Below are 21,984 nucleotides of genomic sequence, written 5' to 3' on the forward strand. Positions count from 1 at the left end.
CTATTACAAGTGAGGAGGCATAAAAATAATAAAAGTATAATTAAACTGCTTGTTTTATTTGATTAACAGACCATTTTCAACCTATAATGATATTAAACAGGGAATAGAAGCAAATCCTCACATTTGAAAAGCTGAAGCAGTGAGATAAATTACCTCAACCATTAATAAACTGACAAACTGTTAGCAACTAATTTCTGCCTTATCAATTACTTGAGTAATCTTCTCTGCAATAACTCAATCGGCACGATTGGCCAGCTGCATCCTACATACATATTTCACTGGTTATGAAAACCCTTGTTGTGAACTATCTACGGTCAATCTATGTCCCAATCTGCGTCCCAACCCTCAGCAACTGTTATGACTTTTGGGTAGTGACCAAAAGAATGAGATCGTGGATACAAGCGGCCAAAATACGCTTCCTCCGAGGGGTGGCTGGGCTTAACCTTAGAGATAGGGTGAGGAGCACAGACATGCAGAGGGAGCTCGGAGTAGAGCTGCTGCTCCTTCTTGTCAAAAGGGGTCAGTTGAGGTGGTTCTGGCATCTAATTAGGATGCCCCCTGGGCGACTCCTGTTACACGCTGGAGGAATTATGTATCTCATCTGGCCTGGGAACACCTCGGGGTCCCCCAGGAGGAGCTGGAAAGTGTGGGTGGGGAGAGGGACGTCTGGGGTGCTTTGTTTGGCCTACTGCCCCGCAAGCCGGCCCCGGATAAGCGGGTGAAAATGGATAGATGGATATAACCTTTTTGCGCAACTTGTAAAAAAAACTCCATTTTAATTATTTTGACATTTAGAAATACCAGTTTATACATCTGGTCCCTGGAATCTACGGTTGTCCTCTGTGCACTTGCCATGCATGAAACTAAATTAATAAAGAACTTAATAAAGAACCTCAGTGTTTTCACCTTGTAGGCATCAACCAACTCATAACAACTCAGACTGCAGTAAGCTGGGTTACTGAGGCCATGCAGTAGTGTAGTCGACTCTGTTTATATAGCCCAGTATCACAAATCACAAAATCTGTACAGCATATGACAGCCTGTCCTCAGACCCAAAAATACAATCTGCTCCTATCAGGAGTTGTGGGAGGTGCTGGTCACTCTGGACACATGTTCACAGTGCCACGTCAGGAATGTTGCTACACTGGTCACGCACACATGTTGAAGGCCATGTTGAGGAGGGCTTCAGAGGAAGACAGTCATGACAAACATCAGGGAGGCATGGAGGATCTGAGCACGTAAATTCTCCAAGGGCACCTGGAAAGTACTCAACATGCCCTCAGAGATCCTTCCTAAATCTCCCTAAAACCCATCAAACATAAAGAATTTCCTCAAGGACCTCCGTCCAAAACTTATTCACAATCCTCCCTCCCTTGAAAAGCCCTCAAGGACTACTTTTCTCCATGCCCCTCCTCCTCCTCCACTCGCACACGAACTCAGAGGAATGTTAGAAATGAACAACAGGTTAGCAGTTATTTCTCCATGGAATGCAGAGACACTCTGAGGACACTGGAATAACATCTGGGAGGAAGGGAGGGAGACCTGGAGAGAACAGACTGATTTCTCCCTCTGTCTTTGGATGGAGGCCCAGGACTGACAGTGTGGTCTGAGAGACAGAACGCTAAATTTTAAATTCATTTTTTAATGGACTGTGGGATCGAATTTAAGACCAATTTAAAACCAAAATTAACAAATGAAGAAGACAAAAAGGCGTGACTTTGCTCAGTTTTTAAACAGCACAGACTGAGCCAGTCGAGGTCTGTTGGAGTTAAACCCTCAAGGAATATTTCACCTATTCTGAGCAGGTAGTTTCTCTCCTGGAGAGGAAACGTGACTGAAGCTGTAGCAGGCTTCAGACATGAGAACACACTTCCAGGAACACTGGCTGCAGAGGCGAGGTGTCGGGGGGCCTGTTAGCTTCTCAGGATGCTTTAATTTACTTTTACAGTGAATGCACTTTCACCTTAACCCGCCACGTCTTCTTCTGTTTCCTAGAAAACATTGTGAGAGCCTCCAGAGAGCAGAGCGTGTTGCTCTCTGCTGTATGTGCAAAGGGAGGATTAGCCTGAGCCACTTCTTCACACCTTTATACCTTCCAGACTGGAGTTTACAGTATTTGGCCGATATTTGACAGCCGCAGTGAAACTTTAGTGGAAAGAAATAATTCAGGATATTGTCAGCATGACTGAAATATACGCTGAGCTATAAAAACAAGGCTGATCTATCTCTAATGTCAAGAGAACTGTGCAGTTCATCCAGCAGCGAGCTCTGATTTTGGTTTATTGCAGATAAATTTTAACCTGCATATACACTGGGGTTTATTAGGTACACCTCGCTAAAACCAAGTCCAAGACAACATTTTATTATATATGGAGAATTTCAAAGGATGTAGTTTGTGCTGCTGTATAACTGTGCTGTGTTGTACTGACAGGTGTTTCTATTATTCAACCTGGCCTCACTGAAACAGGGACATAATGAATAGACAAAAGAACAGAAACACCTGACAGTAAAAGGCCCACAGTTCACCAGCACCACAGAATGATCCTACAGTTGTGTTAACACATCTCGGAAACAGTTTCAACACAACTGTGGCCACCAAATATTTTTGTGGACCAACCAACATCGATGACATTGTGATGACTATAGGAAAACGATAAATAGTACAGCCCTAATTGACTTGAAGTCCTTGAAAATGAGGGTCGCCCTCAACGAGCCTTTGAAAATAAATAAATGTTGAATTAATCTAAAATAGACCCAAATGATTTTCACCAACGGAGCAGCTGGAAACATCCAGATGTGACGTCACTGTGTCCAAGTTTAGCCGTTCACAGGAAGGACTGTCTCTCTGTGCTCTGTCCTGTCTGTCCCCACTGTAAACTGTCCAATAGAAAGAGAATACTTCACTTCTTTTCCACAGTCTTCACTTTGTGTTTAGTCTGACTTTTGGTCCACGTGGTGTCATCTGTTTCTGTCTGTGCTGTTGAAATAGACTCAGTGTGTCCTGTCTGGGCTGATTTGGCTGCAGTGGTTGGAACAGAAAGTGGCTCTTGGAAATGTCAAGCAGTAACAGTGAACTCAGAGACATTTCTATTGTGAAATTCAAACCAGCACTCAGCTGACAGCGACTCGGCCTGGGTCAAATTAAGATGCTTGAAGACTACGCCTCAGTTATGTTTCACTTAGGAAATCAATCAAAACACAATTCATCAACCAAAGACACTTCGAGCTTCAATTTCAAGATGGACTTTGCTGCTTTTTAACCTTAAACAGTCCATTTAGTCATTTAATCAAAGCCTATTTGACACTAAAGGAACAGCAGGTTAAACTTTGAATCAGCAACCAGCTGAACCTTTAATCAAAAGCCTGTTTAACCTTAATCTGTCAAGACAGATTCTGCAATTTACATTGTAGAATCTGTCGGCAGCCCTGTGTGAAAGACGACTACAGAGAGGGGGGAGGGCGGGGCTTTGAGTTTGAATGATGCTGCACTTTAGCCAATCACAATGGAGGGGGCGGGGCCGAGACATGCAGGTGTCCCCAGGAAATGTGTACCTACAGAAACAGCAAGCTCCGCGTCCATGGCGACCGCTCCACCCAAAAAGCCGTCTCGTCAACGTGAAAAAAATATTTTTTCCAGCGGATGTCTTAGTTACAACATGATTGAGCTAACTGGAGTAGTTTCATGTCGTATCCGACAACAGGAGGCTTTTAACAGATGATGTCCTGATGTTAGCTTTGCTGCTGCTGTTAGGCTGTTAGCTGTCCCTGTCAGCTGCAGCCACTGATGCTTTCTAGACATTGTGATTTCCCAAAACTGAATAAATACCACACATAGCAACACACAACTGCTTTGCTAGCTCAATCATGTTGTAACTAAGATATCCGCTGGGAAAATTTCTTTTTTTCACAGACCGTTTATTGAGTTACTGAGTTGCTACAGACACCGCTAACGGGCTAACACCTAACGGTTTGCACAGCTAATCTACGATTACCATGTTATTAATTACAAAACGTGCACACAGAAATAGTAACGTTTGTTCAATCATTGTGTTTATAGACTTTACAAACATCAGATTACTCTAAATGGTGATATAGTGACGTGAAAAATGTCAACAACTAGTTTATCCTTGAATCAACAGCCTGCTTATCCTAACATCAACAGCCCATTTAGTTTTGAATCAACAGCCTGTTAAACCTTGAATACACAGCCTGTTTAAGGTCAGATCAACAGCCCTTTTTTTTTTTTTACCTTGAATCTATAGCCTGTTTAACTATGAATCAATAGTTGGTTTATCCTTGGATCAGCGGCCTGTTAAGCTTTGATTCAATGGCTGGTTTATCCTTGAATCTACAGCCTGTTAAACCTCAAATCAACAGCCTGTTTAACCTTGAATCAAAAGCTGGTTTATCCTTGAATCAACAGCTGGTTTATCCTTGAATCACAACCTGTTTAACCTTGAATCTACAGCCTATTTAACTATGAATCAACAACCTGTGTAACCTTGAATCAACAGCTGGTTTATCCTTGATTTAACAGCCTGCTTACCCTGGAATCAATAGCCAGTTGGTCCTTGAATCTACAGCTGGATTATCCTTGAATCAACAGCCTGTTTAACCTTGAATCAACAACCTGTGTAACCTTGAATCAATAGCCTGTTTAACCTTGAATCAACAACCTGTGTAACCTTGAATCAATAGGCACTTAATCCTTGAATCTACGGCCTGTTTAACGACGAGTTAGCAGCTGTTTATCCTTGAATCTACTGGCTATTTACTGTTGAATCAACAGCTTATTTAACCTTCATTCTTGAATTGATTAAACCCTGCTGCAGCAGCCTCTTTAAGTTGAAGAAGTTGGCTCAATAAGGACTTAGTGCTGCTGCATTGAAGAGCAGCTCAGACAAAAAGTCTCCAGGATGAGCTGGAGGGATCAACAACAGAAGCATTATCTAAAAATGGAGAGTGATTAGGACTAGCTGTTGTTCAGCAACCTGGACAGTAGATGTGTTGCTACTCAATACATCCTATTGTTGGAATTCTCTTTTGTGTAACGAACGCCGGGCCACACCGCCAGCATGAACAGCGCAGCTCGGCGGGACTAATCTAGAGATTCGGCATGTTGCCTATTTTTTCCTGTGTTTCCCAGCAAAAATAGACTGAAAATGATCTCTTGAAGTCATAACGACATCATACCAGCAACCTCATACTTTACACTACAGTCCCAGTGTCTATGTGGGTAGAATACGTCACAGACATGAAAATATATATATTTTTAACTCAATGCTTCCTGTTTTTAATTCAAATCAAAAGCCCTCAAGCGTTTCAGTCAGTTTAAAATGTTTCAGATGTTAGATGACAGTTTAAAAGTTTTAGTGGCCATTTTGAGGTCAAGAAACTGACACCAACAGCCAGCAGAGTCACTGTCTACGTGTGTCTGAGAGGTCAGAGGTGACAGCAGTGAAATCTGTGTGACGGACAGGGGAGGTCAGCCAGTTGGACGAAGGAAACAGAGCACGAGTGCTGGAACTTGGCAGCAGAGCTCCGGGGTGCTGGATAACAGACAGCTCTGATCAGCTGATAGCTGCAGCCTGGGCACTTTGGCAGAGCTGGAAACCTCAGCGCTAAGCTAAATTTGGTAAGAAGATGAGGAAAGCTGGACTGAACAGCAGCTGCGGAGGAGACGCTGAGCAGCTCAGAGCCCAGGGGAGAACAAAAAAAAACTGTGCTTCTATAAAGGAAAACCACAGATCTGCAGCAACAAACAATTCATCTCATCTCCTCTTTTCCCTTCTTAGAAAACACTCATCATTATCAGGAAATATTCTGACATTAATGGACCAAAATACTGTCTAAATGTTACAAAGAGCTCACAGATGATGATGGCAGCCACTTAAGGATGTGTAAAATCTACTTTTACTGGAGCTTGTTTTGTGAGCTTTAGATGTTTATTGAAATATTTATTGGGGAGAGTAAAAGAAATGTAATAACCCAGACACAGCTTGTAAAGAGGCCATAAATAAACTGCTCTCTGCATTCTGTACGCATTGTCCATCTCTACAGAACTCAACATTAAATTAAAATTTTATTTGCATTGCGTGTGGACTGGGATTTGACCATCTGACGGATTCTTTGTTAAGAGACTTTCTGCCTGGGCTGGGTGATATGCAAAATGCAGCCGCTTAATGAAACGTCATGTTTTTAGGTCTTACAGAAATAAAACAGACCTGAAACAGCTGCGATGCTGTCGTCATCATATTCATACAATACAGGTTATCCAACACAGCTATGGACTGTCACCACCAGATGCTTCAACTAAAAAGAACACAGACATCCTCTACAGTAATCTGCTTCAGCCCAGACTGAGCAGAAAAGTCTAATTAATCCGTCTCCTTCAGTATAATATCTGCTGACTGCTGATCCACACAGTATTCCTTTGACTCCAGTGGCTTCACCTAACCAGTGATAATATCTAAGATCTATCTCAACAAACACAAACAGAGCTCAGATCAGTGTTCAAAATATTTTTCAGTCTGTCCGTTTTGTAGATGTGACTGTAAAATTCACTGTGAGATCACCTGAGTAGCTAGACAGCAGAGTCACAGCAGTCCTGTAGACTCAGGCAGGTGTGCATGTCGTGTAAAAATTCACATCATAGGACTGTAGGGCTAAGGGGCCATACACATGCAGCGTTTCTGCACATTAAAATTTGTTGTTTTCAATATAGGTGCAGTCAAACGCCAGAGCAATGCTGTTGCGGCGCACACATTCCCAAATGCCTATTTTTCAGGGCACGACGGCTGCGCCTTGAGATAAACTGAGTACAACATTTGAAATGCAGCAACGCCCACTGCATGTCATGTGACGAGGAGCAACCAATCCCTTCTTCCGTACATATCAGTCTGTGGTAAAAACGAAAAGTTGATCATTTTCGTGCAGGGTTGCCAGAGCTTTTCATCTGTCCGACGTAGGTTATACCCACACACTTAAAAACTGCTACTGGAAGAAGATGAGCTCTGCACTCAGGATTTCAGGTAAATAGGCTATAATACAGTGATTTTTAAGGATGCTTGGCAACCTCAAACGCAACCTGCCGCCACACTCCTGAAAGCTTGCTCAAAAAAGGCACAAAAGTAGCGCCCACTGCCGACCTCGCATTTTCCAGGCGGTTGATGAAACCGCATGTGTACAGCCCCTAATGCAGCAGCCATTATCTATGTTACCGTTTGACATAAAATAAACTTTAGTGTAGGGGTGTAAATCAAAAGTTTTATCACAATGTGATAGTTCAAACTGACTCCACTAACACACATATAACAGCACATGGAATAAGTTAGCCTTCAGGGCTTTCTGTCAGAGAGTAATTTCTGGAAGAAATCTTGTAATTTCAACCCAAACCATCGTCTTTTTCCAAAAGCTTCAGGGGTATCTGGGCTAAAGCCCTGAAAGCAAACTTCTCCCAACAGCCATAAAGCACTTAACAAAAGTATAAATTTGGCTCAATAATAACTCTCAAGATTCATATCCAAAACAATTGTTTTTGCTAGTCACCCATTATTAGCTGAAGCAGTTTTACATTGTACAAATAGCCTAGCAGCATGGAGCACAGCTTAACAAATCACATATATTTAACATATGTTATATTTAAGTCACTGCATCTCCCAACAGAACAGCACAGTTCAATTTCAGCCTGCAAGCACGTTTTTCAGCTGAACATTGTTGAAACACAGCAGCAAATGTTGCTGTTGTGAGAAAATAGAGTGAATGGCTTGACCACTGCATCCTGGTAGTCCTGTCCTGTCTCATAACGTCATTGTTTTCATATGACGTGTGTCGTCTGTTGACCCGTGTTTTCTCTGAAATCCAAATATTTCCACACTGCTGATTCATTCCTGAGTGAATAACATTTACCTCATTGACTTTTTTTTCAGCTGCTTGCTGTTATCTGCCTGCTGCTTGTTTGATGATGACACAGAATTTAATCGATCGTTACACCCTTACTTTTGAGCTTGTTGTAAATTTTTTACATGACATGCAAAAAGTAATTTCTAATTAATTCAATGTATCACCCAGCCCTACATCACTGATACGTACATGCACATACAAGTAGAACTTCATTTAGGCAATGGCAAAAGGATGTTATAATTAGTGTCGTTGCTAAATAAGCGGGTTAAGGTCAACACATAAAGGTCAGTTCATTATCACTAGGAGAACTGCTCAGCTTCTTCTGTCTCTGGAGCAACTTTGACAAGTCTAAAAAAAAACTTTTGTCATAACAATGTCATTGGAATTATCTCAGTTAACAGAGGTGGACATTTAGCAGGTAGGGTCTCAAAAAGAGAAGCTTCTGATTGCATTATGGGAATTCTAGGATCCAATATCAGAATATCAAAATCTCTGCTGCTTCCAGTTTGATTTGATCTTTTTAATCTGTCTTTTGTGAGTTCCCCAACTTTGTGTCTGCATACGGAGAGCAGAACACTGATCAGTTATCTGTTGGATCAGGTGAGATCATCCACCTGCTTTAAGATTCAAATGACAAGCTCCAAATCCAGCAACACATCTTATCTGCTCTGTATTTAACCACAAGTGTCTCTTGACATTGATATCTTTTTTTTCCTTTAGGAGCTCTGGTTAAGACAGCAGCACAGTTCTGCTCCACACACCAACACACACAAACAGGAAACATTAAAACCACAAATTCAGTGAGAGACTCGCACTCAAGTGTCCTTCAGCAAGGATGACTGCACAAGCCACAGCGAGGAGTAATAACACATTTTTAGAAGATAAAAATAAACCCTGTCTCTTACCTTCACACCGACCACTTTCTTCAGATTCCGGCATTCACCGTTGTCCACCTCCTCTTGCTCTGTTGTCATGGCAACAGGCTGGCCAATCCCTGCCGAGTCCAGTGCCATATTCCCAAGCTGCTCGGCTGCAGCTAACTCTGGGTTTTGCTGGCCCTCGAAAGGGCCGCTGCGTGGGGCCCCCAGCGGCAGGATGGGGGCCACAGCCTCTTTCTCAGTGTTGACCACTCCTGTGGCCACAACCTCCATTTTCTCCTTCTTAGTTTTCCCAGACACCCCATCCTTGTCCTTTTTCACAGCGGGGAGGGTACGGGAGGGTTTACTGGACTTGTCAGTTCCTTTAGTGGGGGTAGAGTTGGGGTTTTGGGGTGGCGGGTCCCCGGGGGCCCGACCCTGAACCTCCTTCTTAGCTCCATCTGAGACTGGGGCCTTAACGCTCTCCTTAGAGTTTTTACTACGTTTGGATTTAGATTTGCTCTCTTTGCCCTGCGTGGCGGCTACAGGACTAACAAACTTGATATTGTCAGGTAAAGCAGCCACAGCGCTGGGAGGGGCGGCCATGCCCCCTCCCTCCTTACTGCTCGACATCTCTAGTTTGTCCTTCTCCAAGTCGGCGTCCAGGTCAATGATCAGATTGCCAACACCGATATCCCACTCATCGCCGCTGTCATACGTGTCCACCGCGTTGGAGTCCACACCTTTCCCGCCTGCAGGGCCGCTGCTGAGGGACATCTTAGTAGGAGCGTCCCGGAGCGCCGCAGGAGGGCCAGAGGAGGGCCGCGCTCCTCCCAGCCGCAGGACGCCTCCTCAGGGCTGGACCCCGCGCCTCCTCCCTGCATCCCACATCGCCTGCTGAACAGGACAGAGGACATGTTAGATACAGAATAAACAATGAAACATGAGTAGGGCCAGGAATAATAATTAATTTCATCATTGATGCTCATCTCAAATCATATCAAGTTCACAAGTTTTGTCTGACAAACAACTAGAGTTGTACCAATACCGATACCAGTATCGGAGATGCCCCTGATACTGCCTAAAATGCGGTATCAGCAAATACAGCCTATGTCCAATCCAATACCACATAATGCCTCACGTCATTACGCATACGCACGCTACAGGCAAACGAAACAGAAACGGAGTTTAAAAAGCATTCTACTGTAGCCTTTAAAATGTCTTTTTTACCAGATTGTGTGGCTGCACTTTAACCTGTGTCTTGATCTGTGTCAACACTGGATAATAATAATAATAATAATAATAATAATAATAATAAAAAAACGTTTTATGGCATTCATTCTACTATTATGTATTTATTTCTTAATATTTTACATAGAGTTTTAGGAGTTGAGACATACAACAATTCATACCCCATCCATTTTTATTTTATGCACTGTATCGGATCGGTACTCTGTATCGGCAGACACCTAAGGTTTAGGGATCGGAATCGGTATCGGGAAGGAAAAGGTGGTATCGGTACATCTCTACAAACAACCTTAAAACCCCAAGATATTCCATTTACAATTTATTGTCAGATCGCACAGCATTTTGTATACAACACTGGGCTGAAATTAATTCATGTCCCTTTATGGTGGAATTTATACTTCTGCTTTGAATCGACGTCGTAGCTACGGCGTAGGTTCTGCATCGATGTAACTTCACCTTTGTTAAATGTTGCTGTTGTCCCTGGCTTCATATGAGAAGAGGGAAAGTTTGTTGGCCACTAGGCTAATCTATACAATGTAAAATGCCATAGGCTTGTGCTAAGAATGTTAGCATGTTGTATTTGTGGGGAAAATGTGTCCAGATAAAGTATTTGGTCTGTGAATGCTGCTAGTTATAGTGAAGCCAAGTTGTGAACCTGTGTTTGAAATGGTCTCTATCAAGCCATGTTTAATGTGTGTTTTGAATCAGCTAAACTTTACGGCACGTCACAGGAATTCCGCCGCAGACTAGTGTTTTGGAGGTGTAACTGCAGAGTGACACAGACACACCACAGCACAAGTATAAATGCTCACAACGGCGCAGGTGATGTGTGTAGGCTACGGCATGGGTTCTGCCACACAAGTATAAATCCTGCTTAAGAGGAAAGGAAAACGTGGTTCTGTGATTGTGACAGGTGGGTCTGCTCACCTGGCAGCTCCACCTTCATTTTGAGCATATCGTTCTATTTAGCTACTAAATTAATCGAAATGAGAAAATATCTTTCACTTTGTTTAATGATGTGCTCAATTAAAGCATTTTGAGGAATTTTTCAAATAGAACTGAACAGGAAATGAGGGGAGCAAGGATGCATGTCATGCAGCAAAGGTCCCAAAACAGACTTGAGACAGGGACGCTGTGTTTACACCATCAGTGTATTTAGCCCTGCTCCACCGGTATAAACACACATCAGGAGCAATTTGAGGTCAAATGCTTACATGCGCCTCAGTGACCAAGTTTCTCTGAAGCCTCTTTTACACTGCCTCTCCAGGGCGAGGATTTCACGCTGTTATGCTTCTTTGTAATTGTGTATAAAAGGTACCATCGCGGAATGGTGGGACAGAGATGTCTTTCCTTAAAGTCCAAGTCCAGATCTTATTTCACTTATTAAACTGTACAGACATTGTGAAGACATTGCTTCCATCATTTTACTGTGTGTGTCAGAGCCCATTCACAAGAGCTGAAAATGTGCCTTGTGGCATTGCCATTTGATTTAAAACTTATTTTTACTACTCGGTCTCAGGGTGCTATCAGTGATGACTGATAATCGATTACTGCTGGAACCCCTGATCATGTGTTTCAGTCGTATATCTGAAGCCTCTGAGACAGACCGCTGCAGATAAGTCAAAGTGTCCTGGAGGCTTTGAGTCCTGTTTGTTGAGATCAGAGAGTTGCTCTGTTACTTCCTGTTGTGTGCCTCCTTGGGACAGACTGGTAAAGTGGGTGGAGGAGGTTTATTGCTCCTGACATAAAGACCGTATTGACGAGGGATCACAGCCATTCACTGCGAGGCTTTTTTCCCAGCAGTCCTCTGTGACAGGCAGCATGAGGGAGCAGACGCACCCCTCCTCTAAAGCCTCCTTTAGGCCACTTATCATATGAATAGAGGGACGTGACCCCTGACCTCCTCTGACAATACGGGGCTGTTGGCAGAGCCATGGGAGCGGATAGAAGGGGGTGGAATGTGATGTTAACAACCTACAGCCCGACTGACTCAAAACTGATGCTAATTAAGGTTCCGAGTGTCACCACATGAAGTAAACAGACGACACAGGAGTTTACACAGACTGAACGTCTACTGGGAGATTTCTCATATTAATATTGTTAATAATTTACAGCTTGACAGACACTAGGGCAAGTAAAATGCCAAATTGGGCATTGAGTATTTTTTTTAGTTTTTGTGGAGCTGATGATGGAAGTAGCTAAGGAGTGAGTCTTCTTTACACAAGTGAGCATTTCAATTACCTGGAAACAGGAGTTTGGTTGAGTGAAGTCAGAGGATGGGGCTGAAACTCCAACTATGTACTAAGCAGTTTGCTGCAAGTTTGAGAGCAAGGCAAATAAAAAGTCCTTTTTCCAGATGCACATTAAGTTTCTGAAAAACATCGCTGGAGTTTCATACCAAGAGCCAACAGCATCGTGCTTGCATGGCAGATAAAGGGCTGCATTGAAAATTAGCCACGATCATGATTTGGGCTTCCCACAATTACACGAACATGATCAGCTGTGATATTGATGTTAAAAATGTGTGCTCTTCTAATAGAAATCTCCACTGCATATCAAATCCAGGGCTTGAAAACTAACAGCTAGCATCCACTTTTGAAGAGCTGCCTAATATGTGTGCACCCTACAGCGGCAGCAGCCGGTGAAAAACTTTCCTGAATGTTGTGACAGGCAAAACGGAAATCATCCATTATTAACCAAAATCATATATTGTTGGAAGTATTTCGGATTTAGGCAAGAACAAATCCTATGCAAAGAAGGCATGAGACGTGTGTCTGTGTCACAAAGCAACACAACTAACTTGTTAAACCAACTGAAAAAACCCTTAATATGCAGAACGATGAATGTAGACCAAGGAGAAAATTATCCACAGAATTATATTCATCTATTCAACACTGAACCTGCGTCCTTGTCCAGCTACAGGACATCAGACATCCATGACAGTGACGCGGCAGCATGTCATGGTACTATGACTTTGTAAAAAAAATAAAAAATAAAAAAATAAAGTGGTGGATATGTATCCATAGGTGATGCACTTAATTCAGGGGAATGAGAACCTTAATTTAAGTCTTATTTTGATGCAAAGATTTGTTAACTCGTAGGAATGTAACACAACATTCCAGTGGAAGTTGTGCTCTGTTTAATTCAATGTGAAAGTGCAATGAAAATATTTTGACCCTAAAAACAATCGATAGTCGTGATTAGTAATCGTGATGTCTAGGCCTGTTGCGATATGCGATAAGTCGGTTAATTGCACGGGAAATTAAAAGGGATTAATTGCCATATTCATGCGTGTTTGTTTTCCTCGTCTCTCTCCACCAAAGAGACTGGACGACAAGAGTGTTCACTGCCGTGCATCGTCTGGCAGCCAGGTGAGTTGGTTCATTAGCGTAATGAACGGAGGGAAAGCTCTTGTCATCGAGTGCCTTTGTCTCTGTTTGGGAGGCGGGGCTATGGGCTACACACACACACAGTGCGATCGTGAGGGGGAGACGAGGCGGAGAAAAAAGAAAACAGATGAGCGTAAGAGAAAGACATGGAACTTGTTCCTAAACCAAACGCCACGGCCCCTGTGTGAGTGTTTTGGTTTTTGAGTGAGAGACTGACAGTCTATTTTTTGTTTTTATTTCGATATTTTTACGTGTTATTTCAGATATTTAAATTGTCTTTTTTGCATTCCTAAATATTCTTGTTAAATAAATGTTTATTTCTCTTTAAAAGGGTGCACTTGCATCATTATGCCTTTATTATCATTATGTAAGTTTAAAAAATGTTCTAAAAACAGCAAAATTACAACATTAATAAAAATGGTCTCAAAAGCTCAATACTACGCAATATTATCGATTATCGCAATAATTTCTGACGCAATTAATCACCCAGCAAAATTTGTTATGGTGACAGGCCTAGTGACGTCTATATTGATCAAAATAATTGTGATTATCATTTTGTCCGTAATTGTGCGGCCCTTATAAATAAAACAATTTATATAGGGTGAGTTAAAATTGACCACAGACATGTAGATTTTTCACCTATTTGCCTGACTGGACAAGTGAAGGAAAAAAAAAAAACTTTAATGTTGAACCCTGACATATGTCATATAATATCATCATTTAAAATCACCCGCCCAGGCCACAAACTCAACTGTTTTCTTATTTCCATCGCGGAAACTAAGAATAAGAATTATGATTCAAAAAACAAAGTGAGAAAAATCTTACAGGAGAGACACTGTGGGTGAGTGGGAAAGTTTATTTCATTGAGGTTCTTCACAAAATTAAAGATAGCAGCAGATGGAACTCAGGTAGCAAAACGCAGCAGTTACTGTTGACTGAAACTTCATTCAGAACATCAAAACCTGCATCAGTACTCTTTATATGAACACCTGCAGCTCAGCTCGTGCTCACTTCAACAGCTCCAACAACATGCCGACAATAACAAGCTCCTCCTCAGTCCTACAATTACGCCAACATCACTGACACCTGATTGAAACTTTTCAACAGGACTGCAGGAGTCTCAAGAACCTGTTGTGTTCGATGGATTCTGGTCCGGTCGCATAAATAACAGCTTTTCTTATCTTTTTTTAGTTTGTCTGTTATAACTGCGCCTGAGGAAGAAATGTTTCCAGCAGTTACTGAGCCTGTTTGTCTGTCAGCAGCGTAATTTGAAAACATATTACAAATTGTTATGAAATGTATTTGACAGGGTGGCTTTCATCCAACGAACAGCTGATTAGATTAAGGCCTGACTGGGATTTCCACTTCGAGCCCAAACAGAGACAAAGATCTGACTCTGAATCTGCTGGGATGTTTTACAAGCACAACAAATCCATTTATGAAACTCAAAGTGATGCTGATGATGCGTTCTCTCAGACTGTGACAAAACATCCAAAGTTCATTTCAACATTTATTAAAGTAAGGATAAAACTAAGTGTTAGCGTCATATTTTTGCTGGCTTTACCTTTTAACTCGGACCCTGTAGGTTGACCTTTGACCCCATGTGGCAGGAGCATTACTTAACACCCTTACAGCTCAGCCCGGCCAATAACACTCTGAACCCTGCTCCGCCTGCGCCTGAGTGGCTGAGAAGCCAGATGGTCAGACAGGAGGAGGGGGGCAGTGCTAATCCTGCTGCTAATAACACGACTTCAAATGCTTCAACAAAACACACAGAGAACGCACCGACAACATGGAGCAAACACTGACAACACACCACAAACGACACGGAAAACACAAACAGAATGCTCAACAAATACACAGCAAAGACAAACAGACACCAAACTACACTGGATGAGATTCTTTTCAAATATTGTAAGGGTGCAAGGAAGAATTATTTTTACTATAGAATAATCTTTTGTTGATGAAACAGCAGTTACTGATTAGAATAATGTACAAGAGCATAACGTGTTTAACCAACTAAGGCTGGACGATATGGAAAAAATAAAATATTACAATATCTTTGACCAGATACCTCAACATCGAAATTGGAAAGATATTGTAGGGACTATTGGTGCTTCCACAAAATATTTACATAATAAAATTTTGATAAATAATCATCATTAATGTGAATAGAACGACTAAGTGGGTAAAGGAAATAATAGAACAGTCTGGTAATTTAAGAAACTGACATATGTTACTGTAAAGTAGCCTTTAAAGCCAGGAAGAGACAACACTTGAATGGACTAGGATCTAAAAGCTGGTAGTAGAACATTTGGGGTATTTTTGCTTAAAAACCTGAAACGATTAATTGATTATCAAAAACTTGTTGCAGGTTAATTTTTTGTGTGTTGATTTAAAGGATACATTACTGATTTTCAACCAGGTCTGTGTCACCATGGTGTGGGGAATGTGTTCAGATGGACACAGTTAAGGATCCCCCCCGTGTCGACAGTTCCCGGAGCTCCTTGCCTGTGTCATGAGCACAGACTGCGATGGTTCTAGGGTTGCAATGGTATGAAAGTTTCATGGTATGTTAACCATCTCAGAAAGAATTACGGCTTAACGTTATCACGGTGTTACACAATTTATTATTAACAGTCAGAACGACCCTTAAAGGAATGAAAACAGAAGGGTTACTTAAACTAAAATAAAGGGGATATTTTCCGTCCAGTTGCAAATTTTTTTAGGTAACCTAGATAAGCAAATGTACACGGTATGATAACCATCAACTTTTATGTCACGGTATTCCTTGAAACAAGTATATCACTGCAACCCTAGATGGTTGAGACCTGGTTGAGAATGGGTAAAGTATCCCTTTATCTAATTGTTTCAGCTCTGTAAAAATAAAGAAAAACAGCAAATTCACTTTATGAAAAATAAAACCTTGACAAAAGTTAAGTCAGTTAATCAATGATCAAATTTGTTGATTAATTTTCTGTCAATAGATTTGGGCTGGCTATTGAAATTCAACACTGTTCTGGCACAGACTATCATAAGGGACAGAGTAGGGCTTGTCAATAAACCACACAATAATTTTACCAGTTAATCATTTGATTATTTACGTTAGAAAACATCAAAAAATAGTGAAATATGTCCATCACAATTCCCCAGGATCTCTTGTTTTTTTGGGACCGACAGTGCGAACCAAAAAATATAATATTCACTGTGATGAAAAACAGAGAAGAGAAGCAAATCCTCACATTTGAGAAGCTGAATGACCGGCATTTTGTTTGAAAAATGACACAAACGATGAATTAATTAGCAAAATAGCTGAAGAATAATTTAGACTAATTGTTTCAGATCCTGCACATTGTGTTGAAAACTGACCGACAGTTGGTACAGTCTGATCTGATTGTTTTCTTGTTCTCTAACCAAGATTTCTTCATTTGTGACTAATAATATTATGCATTTAAGTTAAAAATAAAATGCAGCCCCATGGCTGATTCATTAATGAATTATTTTAGCACTTAAGTGACATAAACAAGCAAATGTTAGAATATTATTGGAGGGAAGAGGAGTTGGATGTGAGCTATCTGTGTTGCCTGCGAAGCAGCAAACATGAACACGTCCCACGCTGTGCCTCCGGTGTTCAGACTCGCACACCACTTCCTAAGCTGCTTGTGTTAAAATGACTGAGTGGATTAGCTGGTGGCATCCAGACTGCAGAGCTGCTCTCAGATCAGACTTTCTGCTTTACTGCCTCTAATGCCACACTTAATTAAAAGCGGCGTGGTGGCAGGACCTCCACAGGCCGGCCGCCTCTCTGAGCAGCCTGCCTCGCTGTCAGCCACTGAGGAGCTTCTTTATATGGAAATGAGTGGAAGAAGCTCTGGTCCCGCCAAGCCCGGCCGGCCAGGCTTCTCCCCGGCAGCAGGACAAATCATCCGGGCTGCTCTGATGGAAACTTGGCCTGCACCGTTCCACAACTCAACACAGACGAGCCAGCAAGCATCTTTGGACTCTGCAGGCTATAAACTACATGTCCCAGGCAGAGTGAATCCTCGCCCAGATATTAACACGCTGTCAGAGCTCCTGATGATTTACACCAGGCAGAGCTGCGCTGCAGGAGCAGGGAGAGGAGGCTGGGAGGATGCCAGCTGCAGCTGAGTGACTGCTGCTGCTCCGGCTCTGTGTGGACTGCTGGTAAACCGGCTCTGTGTAAAACTGCTTCTATTTAAACTTGTACCGAAGAGTATCTACGACTGAAGTTTCAGTGGTGGACAAGTTTAGCTGACCACAATGTCAACATCACAGATTTTTAGGGATAAGACAGTTATCCAGCAGACAAAACAGTAAAAGATTCTAAATTTGTAACTTTCTAATTTTGTTTCACGCAGATGATCATTACTGTGGCACAATAGGCTCACACTGTGGACAGGTGTTTCGTGAAGAAGGCACCTCAAAATTGTGCATCTATGCTTAAAATAGACATGATTTGATGGGGCAGACTGCAAAATGAAGGAAGAGAAAGAAAATAGCGGAGGGAGAAGAGAAGAGACAGGCCAGAGAAAATGCCAAAGTGTCCAAAGTTTGGGACAAAAACTCCGCCACTGTTGAAAAACCAAACTCGTCTACCGCCATAGCACAACATCAATGCATAAATCAGTATCAACACAGATTAACGTTAATCAATATGACTGCTAGTTGAGATGAGGGCTCCTAAAGAATGTACATTAATTATTGCTAATTATGCACGTTTTCAACCAGCTCTGTGTCGTTGCAATGTGGGCAGTAGCATTAAATGCAAATCAATAAAGCTCAGCACCTGGAGCTCCCCACTCAGCTAGCAAAAGTCCGCAGGATGATGTGAAACCCCGAGACACCTGCTGGTGGATGAGTGTGGAGGAAGACGGACACTCTGCATAAACTGCCCACACTGCAGTGACACAGAGCTTGTTGAAAATCAGCAGAGAATGTAAATCAATATGAAGGCTGATTAGACTTTCACAAGCTGGGTGCAGCATTTTATTTGCTGTGTTTATTTTTTGGAGCAAAACTAACATAACTTAACCACAGAAAATAAAACGCTACTGTCAATTTGTGATCACCTGAGCCTTATTCATGTTATTATTATAGTCTCTCACACACACACACACACACACACACACACCTCACAGCAATGCATCAAATACCCCGAAAAGCAAAATATTAGGTGGTAAAAGTAGCAAAAGGAGCCTGGTCACTGTAGGAAATTTAAAAGGAAACCAATTAGTTGGTTATTTTTGCTTTTTTTAAGCAAGTTTTTAATAAAGCAAATGAGGATAAATTAATCAATAATGAAAATAATCATTACAGATCTAACTCTGAAAAGCTACAGGAAACTTTATCTAGAATACTGTATTTTATTACTTTTGTGTAATGTGCAACTGTGCACCTGAAGTCACAAAAAAATATCCAAAAACTGTAGTTTAGGTTTTCTATTGCAGGTCTACGGCATTACTATTATGTGCAAATAAAATCAGGAAAGCCACAAAAAGAATACGAACAAGCTCAGAAACCTGTGAACCACATCAGAGAAGGTAACAAAAGAATCAAACAGACGTTCACTGGACTGAGTCTGATGACCTTTAACAGCCATTTTCAGTCTGAGTTTCATCACATTCAACCCAACAAATATCCGTATGGCAGGTTTCCTCACCACAATGCGCTCACTCAGCATAAAAAATGTACGGCATGAGAACTGTTCAGCACATAAACAAGGGCACGTTAGTGATGACAAGAAGCCACTTAATGTTATAGTATTATGAGATAACAAATTTACTATCACTGCTGATAAAAAACTCATCCAGAAGAGCCCGTCAGCTGCTGAGCTCCTAAATAAGTGTGGAGTCATGGCTGAGATCTAAATTCATTGGTACCAAACAAGAATGTGTCAGTAGCACAGACAATTGAAAACTATGAAGTGCTGACGCTGACATCAAATGTCAGATTTGTTATCTTGTTTGATTACTCATTGACAAGATGCTTTCTGATTTCAGTCATTAATGAGACTATTAGAATATACTGGTACTACTTTATTGTACAAACACTTGTGTTAAGACAATGTTAAGCATTTGAGAAGTTCCGCTTCTAAAATGTTCCTTTGGTATTTGGTGTTACATAAAAGGAACATGTTGGTGTCGTACTAAAACTCAGGTATCTGATCAGTGATCTGCAATAGTTATGAACCAAACCCAAGTGATGCAGACAAGTATACTTTTTTCCTTCTCATTTGGAATAAACTTATTGGAATTGTTTAGACACAACGCATATCATCTTATCATTGTTGTACATATTGTATTTTTGTATTCATTATGCCACAGTTCTGGCAGACAAAACATCTCACTGCACAGTGTAGAGATATGTTGAGTATGTGAGATACAAAAACCTTGAAACACAGATGTCAGAACTTTATACACATGTTGAAACTGTCAATCATACATAGTATTAAATATTAAACATCCACTGACCATTTTTCTACAAAAAGGAACTTTTGCCGTCTGAGACAAAACAAATCACAACTACTCAAAAGACGATTAAATTTAAATACAGAAACAGTTTACACCACCTCACAAATTGACGGAACCTCCGACACAATTAACACCTACTTATTTTGAGGTGCTGTTAAAGTAGTGAATGTGCAGCTACTATCTTCACCTGCAGCCAGCTCACAGTATAAACCAGTCAGATTCCACTGAACAGAGATACACTTTATTATTTCTGTATATGAGAAACAAATAAATCATCCTTACTCAGATATTTGACCTGCTGTCAAACACTGAGCGCTAACTGAGTCTGTCTGTTTGTTTAGTGATGCTCTGCAGGACGATCACAGTTTCAATAAGAGAACAAAAGGCGTCTGTGAGTTTCTAATCTCTGCTGTCATACAGGAGCACACATCTTCTCACCACTCAGCAGGGAAATATATCATCATTTGCTATGGACCTACACTATAACCCCATCACTACGACTCAGCAGGATTATTCCCACATGGATTCCTCTTGGAAACCATCTCCCCCCTAAGTGGAACACACACTATCTTTGCCTGTTGTTTGTGTTTGTATAAAAGACAACAAATGGTGTGACTTTGGTGAATAAACCATCGGCAAAAAAACAGGCAATCTATACACCAAATTGTGCAAAAGTTGCAAAAGTTGTGCCAAAATTGTAACTATTTGCAAGGAAGTAATCAAATCCAACAATGAGAACATATTTTTTTGGATGCTTTCTGTCAGTATGAACACGCCAAGCTTTAGTCTGAGAAAGAGATGCAGGGAGATGGAGAAGATGGAGAAGTCACAGCAGAGCCAAGTGGAGCTGCTCCCCTGCTGAATATAGACCTGATCCTACTTTACTTAAGACTGACAACGGCACTGCCTTCAGTACCATCCAAAGTTCACCACACAAAACAGTTCACTTCAACAGGGTGTCTATAGGTATCATGCTTAACTTCCACAGAAATGTGGACTTTGATGCAAAAGAACTCAACTTATTTGATAAAATAAAATAAATAAAGATAAATGAAATTTAGATCAAATGTGTGTGGCAGAAACGACCTAACAAATTCCAATTTAAGACTATTTAATGTCTTCTAAGACATTTTAAGACTTTTTAGGGACTTGCAGACACCCTGTTAAACCATTTTTAAATCAACTATTTCTCAGCTGGGACCAGTTGCCAGGCAACCAGCGGAGAGACCAGGAAGTTACTGTCTGCAGCCACTTGACAGTCCAGGACATGACCTCCAGTAAAACAAAGAGTTGTCATTTTTACACCTCAGGTTTTGTCCAGATTAAATAAACAAGAGGTAATGTGCTGCCCAGAGAGCTTCAGAGGGGCTGGTAGGAGCCAGGCTAACTGTTTCCCCCTGTTTCCAGTCTTGATGCTAAGCTAAGCTAACCAGCTGCTGTCTGTAGAGTCAGATTTTCCCCACGGAGATCAGAGTGGTATCAGTTTAATCTAAATCTAATTCAGTGGCAGAACATCAAAGCGTATTTCCCAAAATGATTAACTATAGTGAAGACACTCTTGTCACTGCAGGTCAAAGGTCACACTTTGCCCTGGGGCTGCTGTCCAGCAGCTCTGCTCTAGTAGAGGTCAAAGGTCAGGGTTTAAACCAACACTGCATCACGTCTAGACCATCGGCTTGGAAGTCATGTTGAGCTGAACAAAAACATGTCTGATCCCAGGAGCCAAAAGTGTGGAAGACGAAAAATTAAGTATTAATAAATAAGAATAAACATAGATTAAATAAATGCTGTAATAAATAAAGAAATGCAGAGGTTGGGACCTCCTACCTCATTTTTTTTCTCCTGTATTTATCAAGCCATTTTTTGTCCTCTTAATATAAGAACTGTAGTCTTTAATTTTTGTTTATTTATTAGGGCCGTAACGGTACATGTATTTGTGTCGAACCGTTCGGTACGCGACTTTCAGTTCGGCACGACCCTGTACCGAATTATTGGGCGCAGGATATTATTTTTATTTTATTTTGTTTTATTTTAATTCCGTTTTTGCGAGCCGAACCATTTAAAATATCTAGTTCCCCGATGGACATAATTGAGTGA

At 41.4% G+C, this 21,984-nt stretch overlaps 1 protein-coding gene across 2 annotated transcripts in view; it reads right to left on the reverse strand.

The window, feature by feature from the left end:
* The window catches only part of znf609a (zinc finger protein 609a), a 64,475-nt gene that overhangs the window by 19,889 nt on the left and 22,602 nt on the right, over positions 1-21,984 (reverse strand). Inside the window, exon 2 of one of the 2 annotated variants that reach the window (XM_050073802.1) lies at positions 8,808-9,653. In XM_050073802.1, the coding sequence (XP_049929759.1) occupies positions 8,808-9,536 (729 nt within the window). In that variant the 5' untranslated portion in view covers positions 9,537-9,653. Of the gene's footprint in view, positions 1-8,807; positions 9,657-21,984 lie in introns of both variants that reach the window. The other variant, XM_050073800.1, reaches the window with a different exon arrangement.

Source organism: Epinephelus moara, chromosome 20, assembly GCF_006386435.1.
Source record: "Epinephelus moara isolate mb chromosome 20, YSFRI_EMoa_1.0, whole genome shotgun sequence".
Lineage (NCBI taxonomy): Eukaryota > Metazoa > Chordata > Actinopteri > Perciformes > Serranidae > Epinephelus > Epinephelus moara.